Genomic DNA, 22,084 nt, shown 5'->3' with positions numbered 1-22,084 from the left:
CGTGTATTCCAGGGGTGCGCGAGAAGTTCTACACGCGAATGGCCTGGGTGCGTGTATTTCAGAGGTGCGCGGGAAGTTCCACACGCGATTGCCCTGGGCGTGTGTATTTCAGGGGTGCGCGGGAAGTTCCACACGCGATTGGCCTGGACGCAAGTATTTCAGGGGTGTGCGGGAAGTTTCACACGCGATTGCCCTGGACGTGCGTATTTCAGGGGTGCGCGAGAAGTTCCACACGCGATCGGGCCTGGGGGAGCATGTGCGTGTATTTCAGGTTTGCGCGAGAAGTTCCACACGCGATTGGCCTGTGCGCATGTATTCCAGGGGTGCGCGGGAAGTTCTACACGCGAATGGCCTGGGTGCGTGTATTTCAGGGGTGCGCGGGAAGTTCCACACGCGAATGCCCTGGGCGCGTGTATTTCAGGGGTGCGCGGGAAGTTCCACACGCGATTGGCCTGGGCGCGTGTATTTCAGGGGTGCGCGGGAAGTTTCACACGCGATTGCCCTGGGTGCGTGTATTTCAGGGGTGCGCGGGAAGTTCCACACGCGAATGGCCTGGGTGCGTGTATTTCAGGGGTGCACGAGAAGTTCCACACGCGATCGGGCCTAGGGGAGCGTGTGCGTGTATTTCAGGGGTGCGCGAGAAGTTCCACACGCGATTGGCCTGGGCGCGTGTATTTCAGGGGTGCGCGGGAAGTTCCACACGTGAATGGCCTGGGCGCGTGTATTACAGGGGCTCGCGGGTGGTTTCACACTCGATCGGGCCTGGGGAAGCGTGTGCGTGTATTTCAGGGGTGCGCGAGAAGTTCCACACGCGATTGGCCTGGGCGCGTGTATTACACGGGCTCGCGGGTGGTTTCACACGCGATCGGGCCTGGGGGAGCGTGTGCGTGAATTTCTGGGGTGCGCGGGAAGTTCCACACGCGAATGGCCTGGGTGCGTGTATTTCAGGGGTGCGCGAGAAGTTCCACACGCGATTGGCCTGGGGGAGCGTGTGCGTGTATACCAGGGGTGCGCGGAAAGTTTTACACGCGATTTCAGCAGGGTACGTGTATTTCAGGGGTGCCGGGGAGTCCTACATGTGATTTGCCAGTGTGGGTCCTCCCAGGTGTTCCCTGTACACCCTCCACGGCCCCTGCAGGCAGCCCACACCACAGGGGACTACCCTGCATCCCTGGTCATGTCCCGCAGGCAGCCCACCCAACATGGGCATGCCCCCCAGCAAAGGCACATGTCTCCTTGCACTAATGATCACCAACTCATGTCCCCTTGCACCCCCACCCCCAGAATTGTGGGGCACCTGCCAGCAGGCCCCCACCCATGTCCAACTCATGTTCCCCACCACCCCCACTCCCCAGCAGTGCAGGGGCACCCTCCACCAGGCCCCCACCCATGTCTGCCACCACCCCCACCCCCAGCATTGCGAGGCACCTGCCAGCAGGCCCCCACCCATGTCCAACTCATGTTCCCCACCACCCCCACCCCCCAGCACTGTGGGGCACCTGCCAGCAGGCCCCCACCCATGTCCAACTCATGTTCCCCACCACCCCCACCCCCCAGCACTGTGGGGCACCTGCCAGCAGGCCCCCACCCATGTCCAACTCATGTTCCCCACCACCCCCACCCCCCAGCACTGTGGGGCACCTGCCAGCAGGGCCCCACCCATGTCCAACTCATGTTCCCCACCCCTCTACCCCCCAGCAGTGCAGGGGCACCCTCCACCAGGCCCCCACCCATGTCTCCACCCACCCCCACCCCCAGCATTGCGGGGCACCTGCCAGCAGGCCCCCACCCATGTCCAACTCATGTTCCCCACCACCCCCACCCCCAGCACTGTGGGGCACCTGCCAGCAGGCCCCCACCCATGTCCAACTCATGTTCCCCACCCCCCCTACCCCCCAGCAATGCAGGGGCACCCTCCACCAGGCCCTCGCCCATGTCCCATCCATGCCCCCCTGCACCTGGGTCCCAACAATCCCCAATCATGTCCGTAATGGCCATCCTCCCCTGCCAAAAGGCCCAACCAACTATCACATCCACCCACATATCAAAGGCAATTACATGTTACACACCCAATGTAAATAATGCAAATGAACACATGTCTGTCACACACAATGGCTGCAAGTGAATGTTAAAACACCCAACATGACATGCATGAAAGCAATGAGATGATACGACACATTGAAGGATGAAAATAAAAATGTATTGAAAATCAACTTGAATGGAAATGAAATGAGAAAAACCACAAAGCAAAACAACCAAAAGAAGATGAATGTCCATGAAAAAAATCCAAAAAATAAAAAAAGCCATTGAAGAACTATTTACAAGATAATCCCGGGTCCATGAGCCCAACCAAATGAAACCTAACTATGACAACTAACTAAAAACTGAACTATATACAAAAATGTGGCGCATTGTCCAATCGCAACCAAATAAAAAAAAAATTAAAGGAAACCTAACACTAACTATATAACTATATACAAAGGCAGCGGGCTAGTCCGACGGCTCACTGGTTGTTGTCATGGGCCAGGGCATCATCGTACTCCTGGTCAATGGCTTGGAGGCGGGCATGTTCCCTGGCCCCGAGGTCCCACAGGGATAATGCAGTGTCCAGCTCCAACTCCCTGCGAAGACCCTCGAGGCACTCAGCCGCCCTCCGCATGGAGTCCTCCGCCCTGACCATTGTGAGCCGTTCCTCCTCTGCCTGCTGCCGCTCCGCACCTATCTGCTGGCACAACCGCTCCCACACGGAAGCCACTCCCATTCCAGGGTTCTCCTGCCCTCCGGCCGATGCCTGCACCCCTGATGTTGATGGCCCCGAGCAATGATGCCTCCCACGTTGAGCCTGCTGCTGCCTCCGACGCAACTGCCTGTGCCAGCACGACGGCATCCAGGCTGATGGAAACCACCGACGCCGTCGTGCACGTGCCCTGCCCGATGATGCCGTCACATCCTCCATCTGCTGGGGTCCAGTTGCTGTGGTGTCCACCCCTGCTGGACCTCTGACTCCCGACTGTGGCATGGATGGGATCCCCACCGAGCTGGCTGCATTGGTCAGGGCAGGTCCACAGGGGGCCCTGGTGGCATCTGGGCCGGAAGACGGCAAGGAGAACGACTGGCGTATAGTCTCCACAGAGGAGGAGAGGGCCGCCAGATTGGCCGACACATGCAGGAAACCCCCGAACATGGACGATCCCAATTGGGCCACGTCGGCACGGTGCTCTTCGTGATGACGTGCGTGCTCCTCCTGGGAAGCACGCACGGCATCACGAATCACAGCCGTGCGCATCGCGACCCCAATCAGGACCTTCTCCATACGGCCGGGGGTCCCCTCGTCCGCAGGTGGAGGGGAGTCAGATGACATGGACATCCCCTCTACCTGCGGACGGGCCTGGGACGGGGCATCCCTGCTGGTGCATGGTGGTGCACCCACAGGGTCAGGGACAGCGACATGCACAGGCCCCTCCACGGTGACCTGTGCTGCCTCCTGCCCCTGCCCCTGGACTGCACCACTTGCAACAGCAGGGATGCCCCCACCAGGCCCCATGTGCGCCTCAGTGGCGGCCTCCTCCTCCTCTGTGGAAACCACCAACCTGGATGGCTCCTCACCGTCTACTGCCGTAGCAGGCCCCTGTGGGGGCTCACCCACCCCTTCCGCTGCAGCCGTGGGGGCTTCCCTGCCGCCTTGCTCCACAGCGCCGTCTCCACCCTCTTCTTCACTAGCCGCTGCGTAGAGGGAGACATAGAACACAAGCATCAGGGTACTGTACACTGGTCCCCTAGACAGGAAGCAATAGCAGATGAGTGCCACTGTCAAAGTACACTTCCATCATGTCACTCCACAACACATGTATCAGTCCAGGCAAAACACACACAGTGACAGTCATGGTGCATGCCATGGACATTTCCATACATGTCCAATGGACTCTCGAATCATACAATGTAATGGTACTCACATGCATCATGGGTCATGCCTATCACATGCACACACTTCACCTCAGTCACATCCATCTGGCCCCGTACACCCCAATCACAGTGCATACAAGGATGACTAGGCTGCATCAGTGAATCTGTAAATTGTCACAGACATGTGTCATGCATCCATGGCATTCACAAGTCACAGACACGCAGGTCAGGCACACAGACATGGATACCATATATGTACCTGGCATCAGCACTCATCCCTCACCCCCACCCATGTCCAGGAACAGAGACTGCCATGCTCTCATGTGTGCAATCTGCATAGGGCTCCCCATGTCGCATTTAAACACATGCAACAACCGTGCGGTTCACACATTACTGGTCGCACATGCATTACCATGATGTCCCTGCACACATACATGCGTACATGGCCTATGTCACACATGCAGGCAAGTATCAGACAACCAGCACACTGCAACATGCCATGTCTCACACAGCAATGCTTGGCCACTTACCGCTCAACTCCAGACGGGTCTCCCTCTCAAGGACCTGGGCGTGGAGCGCTGGGTGTACGCGTTCCAAGACCCTCATCTGGATGGAACTCATGCGGCCCCAGCCCCCCTCCACGAGGCGCCGGGCCTTTATGAGGGTCCTGAACCTCAAGTCCTCCCAGCGCTTCTTGACCTTCTGGATGGTGCGGGTTGCCACCCCCTCCGCGTTGATGGCAACCACACAGTCGGCCCAGATCCTCTCCCGTCCTTCCTTGTTGGCGCGGGACGATCCGAAGAGGGTATCATACTGCCCCAGGACTTGCTCCACCAGGACACCAACTTCGGTGGCAGTGAAGCTGGTGCCCCTCTGGCCGGAGGTTGCCACTGGTGTCAGATGTTGATGTGCCCGACATGGCAACCCCAGGGGCAGGAGTGGGTGGGCAACTGGGTCCTGGGGCTGGGCTGTGGAGCGATGTTATCCGAGTCGGGAGTCTTCTGTTCCAGCAGGGGTGGACACAGCAACTGGACCCCTGCAGATGGCTGATGTGCAGGCACCAAATGGCAGGGCACGGTGGCAGCAGGCAGGCAGGCAGGCAGCAGCAGATGGCACGTGGGAGGCTGCTCGGGGCACTGGGGGGCAGTGATTCGGCCTTCTGGGCAGGAGCGTGGTCTTCCGTGTGTTTTCGCGTGGCCAGCTTGATACGGAGTGATTTGGCACGTGAAAATCCTGCACGTCAGCGTGAGATTCGAGGAAAGGGCCTTAGCGTGTAAGCGCGTCAGCACGCGTACGCGATTTCATTGGACCAAAGGCCCTTACAGCGTAAGCGCGTCTGTGGCGTTTCGCGCACGGGCGTTGCCCTGGCAGGGCTTGGAGATCCCGCGTGCCTTTACACTGCTCTGTACGTGCTTTTCGTGCGGTGCGTGTGTTTTCCATCCGTTGGGGTTCACACGCTATTACTTCACAGCGGGTGTTGGCTACGCGTTCTTCTACACGCAAGGCAGACGGTGAGTGGTACCCTGCTCCCCCCAGGCCTGATCGCGTGAAAAACTTCACGTGCACCCCTGGAATACACGCACACGCTCCCCCAGGCCCGATCGTGTGTGTGAACACCCGCGAGCCCCTGGAATACACGTACCCCTCTCCCCCAGGCCCGATCGCGTGTAAAAACACCCGCGAGCCCCTGAAATACTCGCACGCAGCCCAATCGCGTGTGGAACTTCACGCGCACCCCTGAAATACACGCACACGCTCCCCCAGGCCCGATCGCGTGTGTAAACACCCGCGAGCCCCTGGAATACACATACCCCGCTCCCCCAGGCCGATCGCGTGTGAAAACACCCGCAAGCCCCTGAAATACACGCGCCCAGGCCAATCGCGTGTGAGAAACTTCTCGCGCACCCCTGAAATACACGCGCCCAGGCCAATCGCGTGTGGAACTTCACACGCACCCCTGAAATACACGCACACGCTCCCCCAGGCCCGTTCGCGTGTGGGCCTTCTCGCGCGTGTAGGACTTTGGCGCACATTTTTTTCCTGCGCAGGGACGCTGCCGCCTGCTTTCGTGTGGCGGACATGTATGGGCCTGTGCGCGTCTTTGGCCGTGCGCTGTTTTTCCCTATTCGATTCCATGAATATGTGTTGTAGGCGAGCGTGTGGGCGTTCTGCGCACTTGCCTCCTGTACTTCCCCCGTGACGCCCACATTTTCACGAGTTGTTCCCCATTCTGCGTGTGACGCCCCGTGTTACGCCTACTTTTGTTATGTGCGCCGCGCTATGTGCGAATTCGCTGTGGTCTTATCGCACGGCGTTTGATGACCTGTGCGCCAGCGTGCGCCGCGCACTTTTTCAGTGCACATCCCACATTTTGCGCGTGCACGGACTTCCATGAATAGATGTGCGATGTTTTCTGTGCGATAATCGCACTTGCATTGCGATTTTCGCTATTTCACTGCGAATCGCACGTTTTCGCACGCGTGCGCCGTTTTTTCGGCGCACGTTGATTCCATGAATCGGCCTGTAAGCTTCTGAGTAGCCAATCTGCTGTCTTGCCCGATAGAGGTAGAAGGCAGACTCAGGAAGTCAGTGCATGCAAAGAATGAAAAGAAAGCAACAGCAGCATCTGAGGTGAGCCTCGGCATGTACGATGCACGGTTTATAGTCATAATCCCGAATAAAAAAATCTCGAATAAAAAAGGCCGAAAAAAAAAATATCGCATTTTTTTAATGACGTTTTTTGTTCGAAATGGGGGGTTACCCCCAACCCCCCCTTTTTTTTTACTTATTTTAATTAAAATACTATAGCCAAAAAAATATATATGAAAATTCGATATTTTTTTTTTCAGCTTTTTTTATTCGAGATTTTTTTTTTCGGGATTATGACTGACCACCACGATGCACGCAGGGCAACATGCCCCGTTCCATTCGGGAGATATTAGTCCAAGCCTGGTTTAGTCCCAGAATGTACAGTTAAAAACGGGACTGAACTAGTATTTCCCAAATAAAAGGGGCATGTATGGCAATCTGCCAGTCAGTGCCAAAAAGAAGTGTAAATGATAGCGGTTATGCTTTACAAATGCTTTAAGAGAACAATGTTATTTCAGAACCCGATCTGGGGAAAACGACTCACGTTTCAAAGGCTAGATGGTGGGTGAGGAAGCTACTTTACAGAGGCCTAGCCGAGCTCAAGGCAGCCACGGGCCATATGCATAGGGCCCATGGCGGCAGGAGGAGCAGGGGTTTGGCAAAAGGCCTGAAGGTTCTGCCTTTGTGCGAGTAGCCACTGGGTGACTTGAAGGGTTCCCAGGCTACGTCCGAATAGTCTGCCCCTCTCTCAAAGTGGGGTGCCTCCAAAATAGGCAATGTCCACACTTAAATGCACACATTGGAGTGCCTGCACAAGCACGGATCCGTCCCGAACCACAATAACGTGAGAGTTTATGCATGGACAGGTTATCTACTAATTAAAAATGATTTACTTAAGATTTGACTGAAGTGCTCCTTGAATAATAAACCTGCTTGACAAAGCACTGCAACAGCATGAAACACCTGTTGGCTGAGAGCATTGTAGCCTTTATTTTACATTTGAGACTAGGACGGTTACTCAACATGAGCCGGTAGAACACAGCGTAGAGCCGGAGGGGATGTGAACCAACTGGGCCACAAGCATTACAGAGCTCAATCTCCTGCTTCAATAGTCTCCAACATAGCCGCTAGACTACGCGCGCAGAGGCATACCAAAGGGCAAATATCACAAGCTATCAGAGTGCTTTGGAAGGACACAGATTAACTGCACACAGCTTGAGTATGAATATTGTGCACATAAAACTAACTGTTGTATGTATCGACGAACAACCCAGACTGTGGCAGAGATACAAGATGGTTGTGTCTTAATCATGAGGTGTTGAGCCAGCCCTGTCTTCAAAGCCTAAGTGCCAACACCAGGCGGTGTAAGAAGGATCTGTCACCCTTAATTTATGGTGCACTGTGGTTTCCCCACAACCTGTGCACCTCTTCCTTATTCCTCTGTCTAGTTGGGTGTGGGCCTCAGGTGTCCTGACCGGGATTCCCTATCAAAGCTTCCTGCTGTGAGCTCAGTGGCCTTTCCGCCAGTCTGTAATTTGCAGCATTAATTTCCAGTTAAGGGCTGCCCAGTAGACAGCAATTAATGGCAAATGAGTCATGAGGGCCAGGTGACCTTAAATGATACTTTTGCATGATAAATTACAATCCTCCATGAAAACTGCTAATGTTCATGTTGCTAAAACTGGTGGGCCGTCTGCATTTGTAAAGCCACGCCCCTAAAACAGCCAGATTAATTTGTGAAACAAAAAAGGGGAATTAATTTCTTTTAGCGGTTCGTTTTATTTGCGAGGCAAAAAAAAGGGTTACATTGATCCAGCACTGCATATTTTAGTCTCGTGGAGAAGGGATGTAACCTAACAGTCCAGGCAGAACTACGCCTGCTTGGCTGCGTGGGAGCAAGCCCGATTCCTCTAGCACTATCTGAAATGTCGTCAGGCCGAGTACGATAGTTAATTTCACATCCTTACTTAGCTGGTCAAGTGGCACAGCGAGTAGAGAGCTTGCTTTGACATCTGTGCAGAGCCTGCTAACGCAGTCCTGGCAGGGCCAAACTCAGCCTTTCATCCTTCCAAGGCCGATAATTTCATCCTTCCAAGGCCGATAAATGAGCACAACACACTGTGGGTAATGATAAGCAGCGTTCAGATACCTCAGGATCCGTAGCGCTATATAAATGCCAAATTAATATTATTATTACTGTTCATGGCCTGTAAGACTGTATTTTCCTCTTGTTCCCCCCTTGCCTTGAAGCGCTTTGAAACACATTGTGTATAGGCGCTTTATAAATCATATCATAGTCTTTACCCTTCTGTAATGGCATGACAGGGAGAAAAAGAATGGACTGGAGGGTCGCCCAGAGCAATGCCAGTGGTAATGATGCATCGGAAACCTTCCAGCTATCAACCTTCAGTTTTACTAATATTACACAATGATAGACCATGTGATAATGCAGCCCTGTGGAGTTTAGAGAAGTCTTCAGTGTTCCCATTTCATCTGCGAATGTCAGTCCGAGAGCAAAATTGCAAGCACCATAATACAAAACAATGCCAAGGAATTAGCAGTGCAGCGTGCACCAGTCGCTCCTCATATGGGCAACAGCTCGATCTTTTGGGTTATCAAATTGCTTTGCACAATCCACCATTTGAATTGTGCTCTGCACCATGACCTGTAAATACCGCCAACAGCTCAAATTTTCTGATGTCACGTATGAGAAGCCCACCCCATCCGGATTTTCGTTGCATTCGGTTTACCTGTGGTTCGGCATTTATAATGGAATAAGCATCCAGTGCAAGTACAATAATGCAAAGAGCAGGCATTACTTCCTCGCTTGCTCCTCGTGGAACTGGGCCCCTCCAATCTAGACACTCAACGGGGGCCATAATTCCCAAAATAGACTTGCAAATATATGATCTGGCAAGTTGACTCTAGAACCCCTTTGGGCCTACAATCACTCTCATGCATAAATATGGTACAGTATCTGCAGCTAAGGAAAAGTGGGGGTAGTGAAGGATAGTTTACGCAGTTAACCCCCAGAAAAGCCAGGCCTCAGTGGAAGAGGGGTGCACACCACCATAGCCACTCCCATAATGCCCCTGGCGTGGCATGCCTTTCTTCTCAGAAATGTAAAGACTGCCTGTTCTCCGTTAACCATTGGATGGACAATAACGGTTTCAAAATAAACACATGCCCAAATGGAGGCAATGATGGTCAATGGTACACTTAGCCCCTTAAACCACCTTTTCTGGCCCAATAAACTTGGCTCATGTCCCTCTACCTCACTTGTGGTAAGAAATGTGGGTATCCTGTACATTCAAATCTAAGTCGCGCGCCCTCAAGTGTCGCTACTGGTAAAGAACTGGGATTTTTCAATTAAAAAACTAAAACGTGCGTTAACCTTTTTATTTACTTTTTCGCACCAACTCATGCCCGTGAAAGCCACCATATCTGCTAGACTGGATTTTGCAACAGTGTCTAACCCGGCCTTGAGACCAAAACTGATACGTCGCCTATGAAAAATACAGAATACAGCAGCTCGGCTCTTAGTGGAATAGGAAAGCGTGACCAGAACAATATGACTAATGGTTGGACAAAGTGCAGGTGGTGCAGACCACAGACCAAATGCGGTATAACAGAACATATCCCTCCTCGTCCCTATACTGGCTTCCTGCACAGGAAAGAGTTATACACATATCTATGCGCCTGGTACACAAAGTGATACATGCCACTACACACCCTTTGCTTGCCAGTAGTTTCAAACATAAAAACCAAAGGGGGTATTACACTCCTCGTTAGGCTGCTCCTTGATTGTTCCCCTAGTTAAAAAGCCATGATTAGGTGCACAATGCTTTGCCGTACTGGCCCACAAAATACCGGAGCCTTCCCCCAGGATCTTGCGAACTGGGGCCAAACAGGAAGCATATAAAGGGGCTCTTTAGTCTGAGTTTGCGGCAACACTTTTTCATCTCTCTCGCTTTCATTAGCACCAAGATGCCTTTGGGCAAATCATGTGCTTTAAAAAAGTAGTTACCATAGCATATTGGAAGATTGGAAATTAATCGCATGTGTGTTGTTGCAACACAATCACATCCACACTGGCACCCAGACATTGTGGAAGGCTTTTGCAGCCAAAAAGTACAGTCGCGTCATACTGCAGGGTGATGTGTGTGTAGCACTGCTGCTCCCTTTCTTGGTAAAGCTCCAGCACCATTGCAAATCTTACAAACATCTGGCCCTGTGCGTCACCTACATTTCAACAATGGTTGCTCCCCTGCTTCTAGGTTATCTACTTCCCAGACAATCTCTTTCTCTCCCCCTCTTCTTATGTCCGGACTTCCTTCCTTACTTTGCTTCAGTTCATAATCTTGGTTTCATCTTCGACCGGTCACAAAACTTCTCGCTCTGCAGCCAGACTCAACCTCCTCAATATCAGAAAAATCCATCATCATCTTACCCTCAATGCTGCTAAACAGCTAATCTCCTCCTTAGTGCTTCCTCTATACGACTGCTGTGCCAGTCTCCTCTCAGGCTTCCCAACTATCCTTTTTCATTAGTGGACAAAGTCCTCAACTTTGCGGCCAGCACACTTTTCACCCTTTCTCGCCTCCCCATTACCTCCTCCGCCCATCACCAGATCATCTGGATTACTATGAAGCAAAGGGCTAAGTATTAACTCCTTATCATCTTCAAAACTATCCATGGACTTGCCCAATCCTACCTATCTGCTCATCTCACTCCGTACTCTCCTCCTCGCTCGTTACGATCCTCCTTGGCTCACCTCTTTGCCACCGCTCGAGCCCCCTGTGCTCCATCTCGTTTCCGCTCTCTCCTCGCTCCCCACTACTCAAAACCCACCATTATTTAAATACAACCCGAAAGCTCTCCTTTCTGGAGAATGTTTTCTAGCACATTACTCAACGGCAACACCTTCCCCTGCAACATCTGGTGTTCAGGTGACATGCTCTCATCCCATTAAAAGGATCAATGTCCTCTATTATCAATGGTAAATTCCATAATCATTTAGTGGTAAAAACCAATAATTATTTAGTGCCAAAAATGCATTGCTTTCCGGTTGGTTTTAATACAAAATAAAACATTTCTTTGAACTCTGATTACAGATGGAGCAACGTACTGGCTAAACAAGACTTGAATGGCTAAACCATCACACACCGAGAGCTCTAGGCTATTCGGTATGAAGAAGGCCTTCCAGTGTGCAATATGAGGAGGTACCACCTCCCTCAATCGGGGAGCTCGGGGTGGGCAGCATAACAAATGGAATGTACCATGGCACCAGAACACCAGCGGGGGCGTGCCCCGCCTCTCACAAACAGCCGCTGCGCCTATTTCCCCATCCCACTTCCTCCTCGGTGGTTTCTGGTCACCCTCTCGCGACATGCAAGTAGAATGGATTGCCACAGGTCCCCTTGCTGCAACCGCATCCGACAAACGCGCTGCGAAACGCAACGACGTTGCCTGCCTCCATCCTACCTACTCACTGGCAGTTTATAGAAAACGTTAGAACAGAGACCCTGGCACACCCCCTGAGCTTATAATGATTAGACAAAACGGAAGGCAAACGTGTCGCTTTGTGTTAAGCTTGGTCGAGCCGACGCCGCAAGTTAAGTGGCGCCGGGTTTTTGAAGTGCTCGCCCGATGAACTTTTGCGCCGATGACGCTTTAGAAAACCACAAGTTTCACAAAGTGACGAGATCTTGCTTTGGGGGGGAAAGGGTTTGATTCAATTTAAAATCGTTGCTACATTACGCAGATAACAAAAACTACAGTGTTACTTTGTGTGGCATTTTATGTATAAAAAAATGCACGAGCCGTTTCAATGGAAGTAAATAAACACGTCAAGCGCCGCCTTGCTGAATTCGCTTTTCACAACCCGACAACTTCACCCAATGTACGCAAAACGGGTGTGGAGCGTCTGCCGTCCACCTTCACAATCCCGGGGAGCCAGGTACACCCGAAACCCTCGCCGGCAGCGCCTTCCCTCCCCAGTTCACCCCACTGAGAAATCCAGCTCAGTTCAAAGCTGCCCGGTCTCGGCTGGCTTTCTGTTCGTCCTACTCACTGAGCCCGGATGCCAGCGCCTGCTCGTTGGCCCACATCGCCCACTCGATCTGCCCCATGGTCCGGGGGGGGGGGGGGGGGCTCGGTTCCGGGAGCTGGGAGCCGAGGACTTCCAAATGTTCTGTTGTGGAGCGTGCGGAGGTGCCGCGCTGCTTCACTCCAGATGTGCGGCTGCTGAACTGTGCCTGGCTGTGTTTAGTTTTACTGCGCCCCGGACGCAAGGCCCGCCCCTTGACTGGATAGTCAGTCTCTGCCCCTCCCTTCTGAACACTCTGACCGCCTCTTCCTCATGTTACTTGCTACAGCACCTGTTGCAATTTTGGATTTTCTTCACCTATTTCCTTCTCTCCGGCGTTATCGGGATGGGGAAAAGCGTTACCAGGCAACATCATGGATACACACCATGTTTCCATTATTGGGCATTCCTTTCATAAACGATTGTTATTTGGTAGCATATTAAGGCTACACGGAAATGAAAGCCAGCCAGGACACTTGTCATCGGCTATGTAACGAAGCAAGGGCAGTACTAACATCTATGTAGATTGTAGAGCTTTCTACTGCCATTTTGTTGCGCTGTAAAAAAGCGTTGAGCAATAGCAAAATTTCGGCAAGCAGATACGTGTGGCACATGGCTCTGCATTAAGGGCGTGGCTTGCGTGCAAGTGAATCAGGATCACAACCCCTGCATTTGTCCATTTGCACCCATAGCCAATAAGCCAAATGTTGCTCATTCTTCAGTTTCCCTTTATTTTCCCTTTAAGAAAATTAGCTGGAATGAGACCGTTTTTTTTTTTAAATGGCAAACTTGGCCGCAGTTTTATTTTCACAACAAAAGAATCACTGCACACATTTAGTGAAATTCAGTCTGCAAGTGTGGCGCTTGCTCCGTGTCCAATCCACCTACACTATGATAGAATCCGGAAGGTTTTGCAAAAAGGGGGAGCGACACAACAAAGCTCCCACTTCCCCGAACCTATGCGCTGAAGTGATCAAGAAGGCAGTTTTGAGGGTAAGGTGTCTGTATGTCGATGTCAGCCAGAGGCTCAAAGGGAGGACCCTGGAGGAGCCTCAAAACCAGGGTCTGGTTCCAAGGAAGAACACCTTTAAAACAACAGGGATGAGAAAAAGCCAGACCCTTAAGGAACCTCCCCAGCAAGGCATCTCTGTCCATAGTGCCCTCTGAATCCCCTTTGAGGATCAGAATGGAAGCCCACTGGGAGCAAAGAGTGGACACTGCAAGCCCCTTGTGGAAACCCTCCTGAAGGAACTGAACCCCAGAAAGAAGCCCACATGAACAACGGGGAACCCTGGACCGCCACACCAAGTGGGAAATGCCCCCAGTGCTGATTATATGTTTTCAGAGTAGATGACCACTTGTCACGAAGTATGAAGTCAATGACTGGGCCCGAAAGCTCCTGAGCAGTCAACCGAGACCTCGTAGTTTCCAGGATGCCCATTGAATCTTCCAGGCATCTCACCCCAACCTGGCTTGTAGAGGGCAAAGCCACTTTGGAATCAGCCACGGATCCTGACACTGGAGTTCCAGAAGAGAAGGGAACCAGCCCCTCTGGGGCCAAAAGGAAGCCCCCTGGAGGACCATATCCTGACACACCGCCTGATCTGCTGAACCACCGGAGGAGAGTAGGGAAGGCATACAAAAGGCATACAAGAGGCCAGGGAGAACGGGACCCGGTCCTCGTAAGCCTGAGAAACAGGGAGCTAGTGAGCCAGGAGATAGGAGACCAGGGGGCGCAGATGAAGCCGGGCCCATGGGACTAGAATAACACAGGAGGCCATGTGTCCTTTTACAGTAAGTAACAGATGTGCCGGGACCCATTGCCACTGAAGAACCCCGGCGAGAAGTGACTGAAGCTGCTGGATCCTGTCTAGGGGCAAAGATACTCTCCCACTCTGGTGTAAAACTGGGCCCCAATGAAAACCAGATCCCAGGAGGGCACCAAGTGAGACTTATACCAGTTGACCAGAAACCTCCAGTCCTGCAGGGCCTGGCAGACCTGACGAAGATATGTCAGGACCTTGCCTCACGGATCCGTCTTGACCAGCTAGTAGTCCAGATAGGGGAAAATCTGAATCCCCTGCAGATGAAGGTGAGCCTCCAGGGGAGCCACCAACTTCGTAAATCCCTTGGGTGCTCGACACAACCCAAGGGGAAGGACCTGGAACTGAAAATCCAAGTGTCCCACAGTGAATCAGGAGAACTGTCTCTGGGAAGGGACAAGCACCACATTGCAATATGCCTTATGGAGATCCAGGGATGCCAACCAATCATCCCGCTAAACCAGAGGAATTATTTTCGGAAAATTCTCAATGTTGAAGCTCTCCTTATTTACAAAACAGTTCACTATCTTGAGGTGCAGGATGAGCTGGTGCATCTCGGACGGTGAAGGGACCAGAAAAACTCTTGAGAAAAAACCCCAGACCCTGCTGGGCCCAAGGCACCCGGGAACAATAGCCTTCTTCTGTAACAAGTCCTCCATGGCTGTAAGCATTGCCGACCTCTTTGGTTGAGAGTGTGAAATAGGAGTCCGGTACATCATGGGCTGCACTGGGTGTGACAGAAATTCCACCCAATAACCGTCCTGGATTGTACAAAGAACCCAGGCATTGGACGACCACTAGGACCACACGGGGAAAAACAGCCTGAGTCGACCACCCACTGGCCCGTCTAAACCGTTAGGGCATCTCGACCTGCCCAGAAGGGCAAGAAGTGGGAGGGAGTGAGGGCATATTCCACTGCGGCTTCCGGAAAGACCTGGATCCAGCACCAGAAAATTAAGCGATCGACTTGGAAGACGAGGATTTCTTGGGATCAGAGGAGGACTTCTGCTGCAACTTTTTGTTGGCTCAGAATACTTTGTGAACCTTCTACTCAAAGGCATCACTGAACAGCTTGGCCCCCACAAACAGAAGCTTTAAAGCCCCTACCTTCTGGGAACCCTTAGTTTTCCAGTCCCGAAGATGGCAATACCTTTGTGTCGAAATACCTACATCCATTGCCATGGCCTAGCTCTGCACACCATCATAGGCCAAGACCGACGGTAGCTCAACCTGCTTCTGCATGTCAAAGAGAAGCTGACCACAGTTCGCACCTTTCTCCAGTGCCTGGTGTAAATTCTTAAAACAGAGTGATGTACCCTGCACTCCAAATAGTGTGTACAATAATCAAGAAAGTAATAGGTACTCTGTAATTCAAATAGTTTTCTTATTAAAGGTGCAGAGGAGAAAAAGTGAACCCTGGCATATGGGTTGGAACAATTGATACAAGCTAACAAAGTTCCCAGATAGGAGAATTCCCATCCCCTGCACACTATCTAGGGATAAAAAAACAAAAAAAACAAGCCAAACCCTTAGCAAGAACTATCCCAATCTTTGTGCAATAGTTACAATCTTAGTATTAATTTCTTTTGTTACTTCTGTAATTGTTTTACACAATATATATTCAAGAAAACAAATTGGTATTTAGTACAAAATGTTTTATTCTTTAAGGCCCAACGCGTTTTCGAGATATTCATTATCTTATTCGACAAAAATATCAAATAATGTGGTTTTAGTCATATGGTCTATTGTAAATCAATGCTCTAGTATCATAAATGAAAGATCTCATTATAGGATATCCTTAAAATTACAAATCATACAACAGGTTCTCAATCAAAATCTGTGGATAAAGGTCCATGTCATGTAAAAGACCAGTAATGCATTACACTTGTGTGATCACAAGCATTCTATAAACAAATTAGGAGAAAACTACATTTATGCCTAACTGGCTATATATCCTAACCCAATAGTTTTCAAAAAAATCTACATAGTGTTAAATGTAGAAAAAGATGCTGACCTTTGAAGAATCCAAAAACCAAAGGGTGTCTATTCGTTTCCAATTTCAAATTCCCAAAAGTAAGGATCAACTAATCTAAAGTAAAAGAAATTATTCAATATTAAAATCTATGGTACAGAATCGGTAAAAAATCAAGGAATCCCTCAAGTGCTTAACTCACCCTGCTGCCTTATGTCTCAATGCTCAGTGTTATTGGTTTTAAAAGGAAAATCCATGTGTTATTAAGATCTGTGAATAAAGCCATATGGTGGGTATTAGGTGGAGTTCCCTTTTTAAGTAATCTACTTGGTAATAGTGGATACCCATTCAGTCAGGGAAATACTTACTTAGAGTTAAAGTGTGCTGGAGAAAACCTCCTTAAGCCGGAAAAAGCCGGTCTGGATTTCAAAATGGCTGCTTGATATAGAAGCGTGTTGGCATCACTCTTAAGTCATCACGTAGGACATAGATGACGTAAAATATATCAATAATAACAGGCTCTCAGCATGGCGGAGCGTTATTCATTGCAAAGGTGCTTAGTAACACAGGCTAGTGTTACAAATATGATGCACACAATGTTAGTAATCTTTTTTTGTGGACTTAAGGAACAGGCGACTATAGAGAATCTTCTCTGACTGTTATACGGTCATGTGTGTAATTATGATAATCTCTGACATATCAAGGTTCAAATAGGCTCGATGAATACTCTCATTCATAAGTCGATATCACAGTCTAGAATGGGTGACGATGTCTTTTCCAAAATTAAAAAATTAAAAAAGTCTTGAATATTAAATAATACCACAATACATTTCTTTGTGAGACATTACATATCTTTGCATCTCAGATGTAACATTAGCCGTATTTGTATGAACAGGATTCTTTTGCCAAGACAAAGAGTCCTATTGATGAATTCTGTCTCGGATGAGTTCACATTCTTTCCACGTTTTAGAAAAACTTAAGACATAAATACATATCAGAAAAAACCTTAGTTATATTTATATATGCAAGATTCTATTCGAAAGCCAATCAGTCCTCTGGGTGAATACTGTCTCTGGTGAGTTCACATTCTTCCCACGTTGGTCCTTTGTTTAACAGATCTCACAATCTGATTCTACTGTACAATACCTGTGAGCCTCCTAACTTAAATATATCAAGAGTCGTCATGGGGGGCGTGGCCAGCAGCGAGATGCGAAGGACGTGAGTCTTTCCAGCTCCCGCAGCCGCATTAAACATCCTGACCAAATCGCCTGTTTCCTGAGGACTATTGGACCCAAAACGACTCTGACTGGTGCCGGATACCCTGGGGCACAACTGGCGCAATTTTGGCAGAAATCGCCCCTTGAATCCCAGAGCTGTGGGCACGAAGAGCTCCGAGCGAGCGCGGATCAGCCTGCCAAAAGATGGCCGCCTGCGCGCGGTAATCAACTCGCCGCGGGAGAGCGGGGCTTTGCGGCGGTGAGACCCTGATCGCCACCGGTTCTCCAAAGGCGGTGGAGGTGGAGCGCGGCCCCTGTGGAGGCTCCAGCGTCGCTCCGGCCCGTGGGCAGCCTGTGTTGGAAGGATCCAGGGGATGAGAACACGGGACGCCCCGCTTGTGTGCGGCGCTCTGGGCCCTGGTGGCCGGGCCCTGAGGCGGACCCCAGCGTAAGGGGAGAATCCGGCACCCGAAGGCAGATCGAGGGCCCCCTGCCCTGCAGACCGGCAGAGGAGGGTGAGGCGGCCCGGGCCCCGGGGGCATCGGAGTCGGCGTGCACCCGCTAGCGGCCCCCCCGCAGTGCACTTTGGTGCGCTGCTCCGGCACCGCGTGCCTTGTCTCAAGAGGCCTACGTTGCGGTGCAGGCCGCCGTCCGCCGGACGCTGAGGGGGCTCGGAGGAGCGTAGACGGCGGCGGACCCGGAGGCCTGCGTTGGGTGGCGGCGGAGGCGCAATTACAACCTTCGGAAGGGGCCCACAGGAGCACGACGCCCCACATGAACTACAGCTGCGCAGACTGAGGTGGGAGGTCGGGAGCGCTCCAGCGCGACACAGCCATGACATCCTGAGCACGCACAACCTGGTCCCTGCTCCGGTGCTCAACAGGGAAGTCGCATCACTGCCCGTTACTCCCCGCATCCGCGACAGCCTCACGCCGCTGGGCCCACGTCAGGGTGAAGAGGCACCTCGCACCCGGGGACGCGCGGCGGGCTGGCCTTACTGGGCGGCCACTGATCCATGCACTTGGCGGGACGCCTCCCGAGCCGCGTATCACCAGACCTGCCAGCAGCGCAACACCGGCGACCCCCCCTCCAAGTGCGACACCATTGCACACAGCCCCCAGCTAGAGGCACAGGGATATCCAGAGGGAATCCAGACAAAGCAGCAAGACTCACTGGTATCGGTCTGGACACGCAGGCTCTCGTTCAGAGTGCATACATACCATAAAGAAACGAGAGGCATACACCGTCTGTGGACCACAACACAAGGACTGTATCTGCGCGGCACAACAGAAAACATGGGGAAAGACAGAGCGAAAAGGCTCCACACTCAAAGCAGAATGGACCAATATACCATAACCTCGCCGCAGGCCCTAGACCCCCACTCGCTATCTACAGAAGAAGCAGAGACAGACAATGTAATCTCTCTGAAAGATGTAATGGCCGCCATTGCGGAGTCCCGCACGTCCATGGAACAGAAGATGGACGGAATAAGTATGGATGTATCCCTCCTTAGGCACGACCTCCAAAAGCTAACGGCGTGCACCAGGGAGGCTGAACAACGCATCTCCACTACAGAAGACGGGATTCACAACATGCGACAACAATTCCAGCACGTTACATCCAAACTCAAGATGTTGGAGGACAGAATTGAAGACGGAGAAGGCAGGTCTAGGCGCAATAATGTGCGCATACTCGGTATTCCCGAGAAAGCGGAAGGCCCCTGCATGGAGCTGTTTCTGGAACAGATGCTCACCGACCTATTCGACCTAGACTCCTTTTCCAAGTTCTTTTCCATAGAAAGAGCGCACAGAATGCCGTCTGGCAGGCCGGTGCCAGGGGCACCCCCACGAACAGTGATAGCAAGATTCTTAAACTTTAGAGATCGGGACGCTCTTCTACAGCTCGCACGCGCCAAAGGCACAATCACCTTCAACGGTTCCAAAATCGCCTTCTTCCCCGATTACACCAGGGAAGTGCAGAAAGCAAGACAGTCCTTTGACCACCTCAAAAAACAACTTTAAACAATGGGCGTGAAATACGGCCTGCTTTTTCCTGCTCAGCTCAAAATTTACCACAAAGGGACTACAGTTCACTTTAACAACCCCAAAGAGGCATGGCGCTGGGCTGAACAACACATAGAAGGAGATTGGTTGGCCTCCCGCAGCAGGAATGGGAGGAACTATAGAACACCACCCGACCAACAGCACGCACTCTGGCGGCCGCCGGCTCAGGTTCCACCGGAGGACGGGGGGGATGACCCCTGCCTCGGCCCATTCCGTGCCCCGACACTCCGCACTAACAACGAGCCGAACCATTGCCCCAAAGCAGCACACCTCAACCTCCAACCTAAGGTAACTCATATTAGCTTAAAGAGGCTGCGGGAATGCCCTGTCTCTGCACGTTAAAGGGCCCCCACCCCCGACGAAGACAAACCACGGCAGCACTAGCAGTGGCAGTTCCCCCCTAGTTGCACCTCGCGAGGGGGAGCCATCTGTACTTCTAATTCAGTTTGTTTTATGTGAGTTGTCCAGTTGACAACTTGTTTTTCATGTTTGGGCGACCGATGCTTCTAGTTGGGAGGAGTATAGGGTGGGTGGTTATGGGTTTGTTATGTTTAGTTAAGGGAAGGGCCAGTCAAGCACTAAACATACTAAAGTCAAACAAGGGAGTAACAGCAAATGAACGCACTGAAACCCGGCGCCTGGCGCCGCCTCCTGTGGCACACACTTTCTCGTCCGTGACTAGTCATGGCAGCACGCAACACTAGGGCCAACATTGGCAGAACAATCACATTTTTGGCTTGGAATGTCAATGGGCTCGGCAATGCAATCAAACGCCGACTAGTAGGGCAATACTTGAAAAGGCAAGCTCCAGATATAGTCTTTCTAGTTGAAACACACTTTGCAGGCACAGAATGTTCTCTATTCAAACGCACAAGCTACAGACTCGCACTCCATGCAGGTTTCACAATGGGCTCACGTGGTGTCCTGATATTGATACACAAAAACCTCCCCTTCCACTTGCACATAGAGACACAGGACACCGGAGGCAGGTACATATATGCGACGGGCACGCTCTGGGGCAACTCTGTCACACTGCTTGCTATCTATGCTCCACCAACTTTACTAACGCCACTACTCACTGACATTTCCCCCGTGATCACAGAGGACACCTCCGACATTACGATAATAGGAGGGGACTTTAACGAAGTCATGGAGACAACCCTAGACCGCTCACACTTGCGTAACAGAAACCCTGGTGTTCATACCAAACTTGCCACTTTTACGAACGCCCTGGGTCTGTGCGATGTATGGAGGGACCTCCACCCCGAGTCCAGGGAATATACCTTTCACTCTGGGGCCCATGCCTCGCTTTCCAGACTGGACTACTTCTTTATCCCACCAACTGACTTACACAGAGCACAAGAGGCATATATATTACCAAGGGGCATCTCTGACCACTCCCCGTTGGTACTAGAAATTACAACTTCTAGACCGTCCCCCCCCCAAACTGGCGTCTGAATAACTATTATTTGGGTAATCCGGACCTGATAGAGAAGCTCCAAGATTCGACCGAAACATATTTTGAGTTAAACATGGAATCTGCATCAGACCCTGGGTCACTATGGGAGGCGTACAAAGCAGTACTGAGGGGGGAACTCATCTCATGGACGTCCGCATATCGGAAACAGCACCTGCTTAAGGTACATGAGGCGGAACAACAAGTTAGACTGGCAGAAGGATCACATATTACCCATGACACGCCCGAGACGAACCGAGCCCTACTCCGAGCTCAGAAACTGCTCCAGAACACAGCACTTGACAACGCCAAACACGCACACACTGCAATGAGGGCACGAGTATATGAGACGGGCGATAAAGCTGGCAAGATGCTAGCGTGGCTGGAACGTAAGGAGCAGGGGCGTAGCCATGTTCATCAGTTACAGGTGGGGAGTTTAGGTCCACTAGTGTCAGACCAAGACATATCCCGGGGTTTTGCGGACTACTATGCTGAGCTCTACAAGAAACCCACCGCCCGCATGGATACGTCAATAGTGGAGGGAATTAATTTCCCCACTTTGAATGAGACACAACTAGAATTGCTGGAGAAGGATATAACGGAAGACAAGGTGTCGTGTGCTATGTCTGCCCTCCAGACGGGCAAATCCCCAGGCCCAAACGGCTTCACAATTGAACTGTGGTGGAAGGTGGGGTCCAGCGTAATCGCCCCACACTTACTGAGAATGTATCAACACGCAAAAGAATGGGGCATCCTATCTCTAGACCTAAGAGAAGCCACAATAATTGTACTGCCCAAACCAGACAAGCCCCCCGACAACTGCAATTCATACCGGCCCATCTCACTTATTAACAGCGAAACTAAAATCCTAGCTAAGATACTGGCAGATCGTTTGCAACAAGCGATACCCTCTCTGATTCATCCGGACCAATGCGGCTTCATGCCCCAGAGATCGACACGCATGAACCTCCAC

The 22,084-nt window shown here is 51.5% G+C and overlaps 1 protein-coding gene across 1 annotated transcript in view; it reads right to left on the bottom strand.

The window, feature by feature from the left end:
• Positions 1-12,773, bottom strand: part of CYBA (cytochrome b-245 alpha chain) — a 73,555-nt gene extending 60,782 nt beyond the window's left edge. Inside the window, exon 1 of the mRNA XM_069635988.1 lies at positions 12,566-12,773. Within this exon, the coding sequence (XP_069492089.1) occupies positions 12,566-12,623 (58 nt within the window). The 5' untranslated portion in view covers positions 12,624-12,773. The remainder of the gene's footprint in view (positions 1-12,565) is intronic.
• Between the last annotated feature and the right edge of the window lie 9,311 nt (positions 12,774-22,084).

The sequence above is a fragment of the Ambystoma mexicanum genome, chromosome 1q (genome assembly GCF_040938575.1).
Source record: "Ambystoma mexicanum isolate Mex_15411 chromosome 1q, UKY_AmexF1_1, whole genome shotgun sequence".
In the NCBI taxonomy this organism is placed as follows: Eukaryota; Metazoa; Chordata; class Amphibia; order Caudata; family Ambystomatidae; genus Ambystoma; species Ambystoma mexicanum.
The sequence above is the reverse complement of the archived record's forward strand: the minus strand, read 5'-3'. Positions and strand labels throughout refer to the sequence as shown.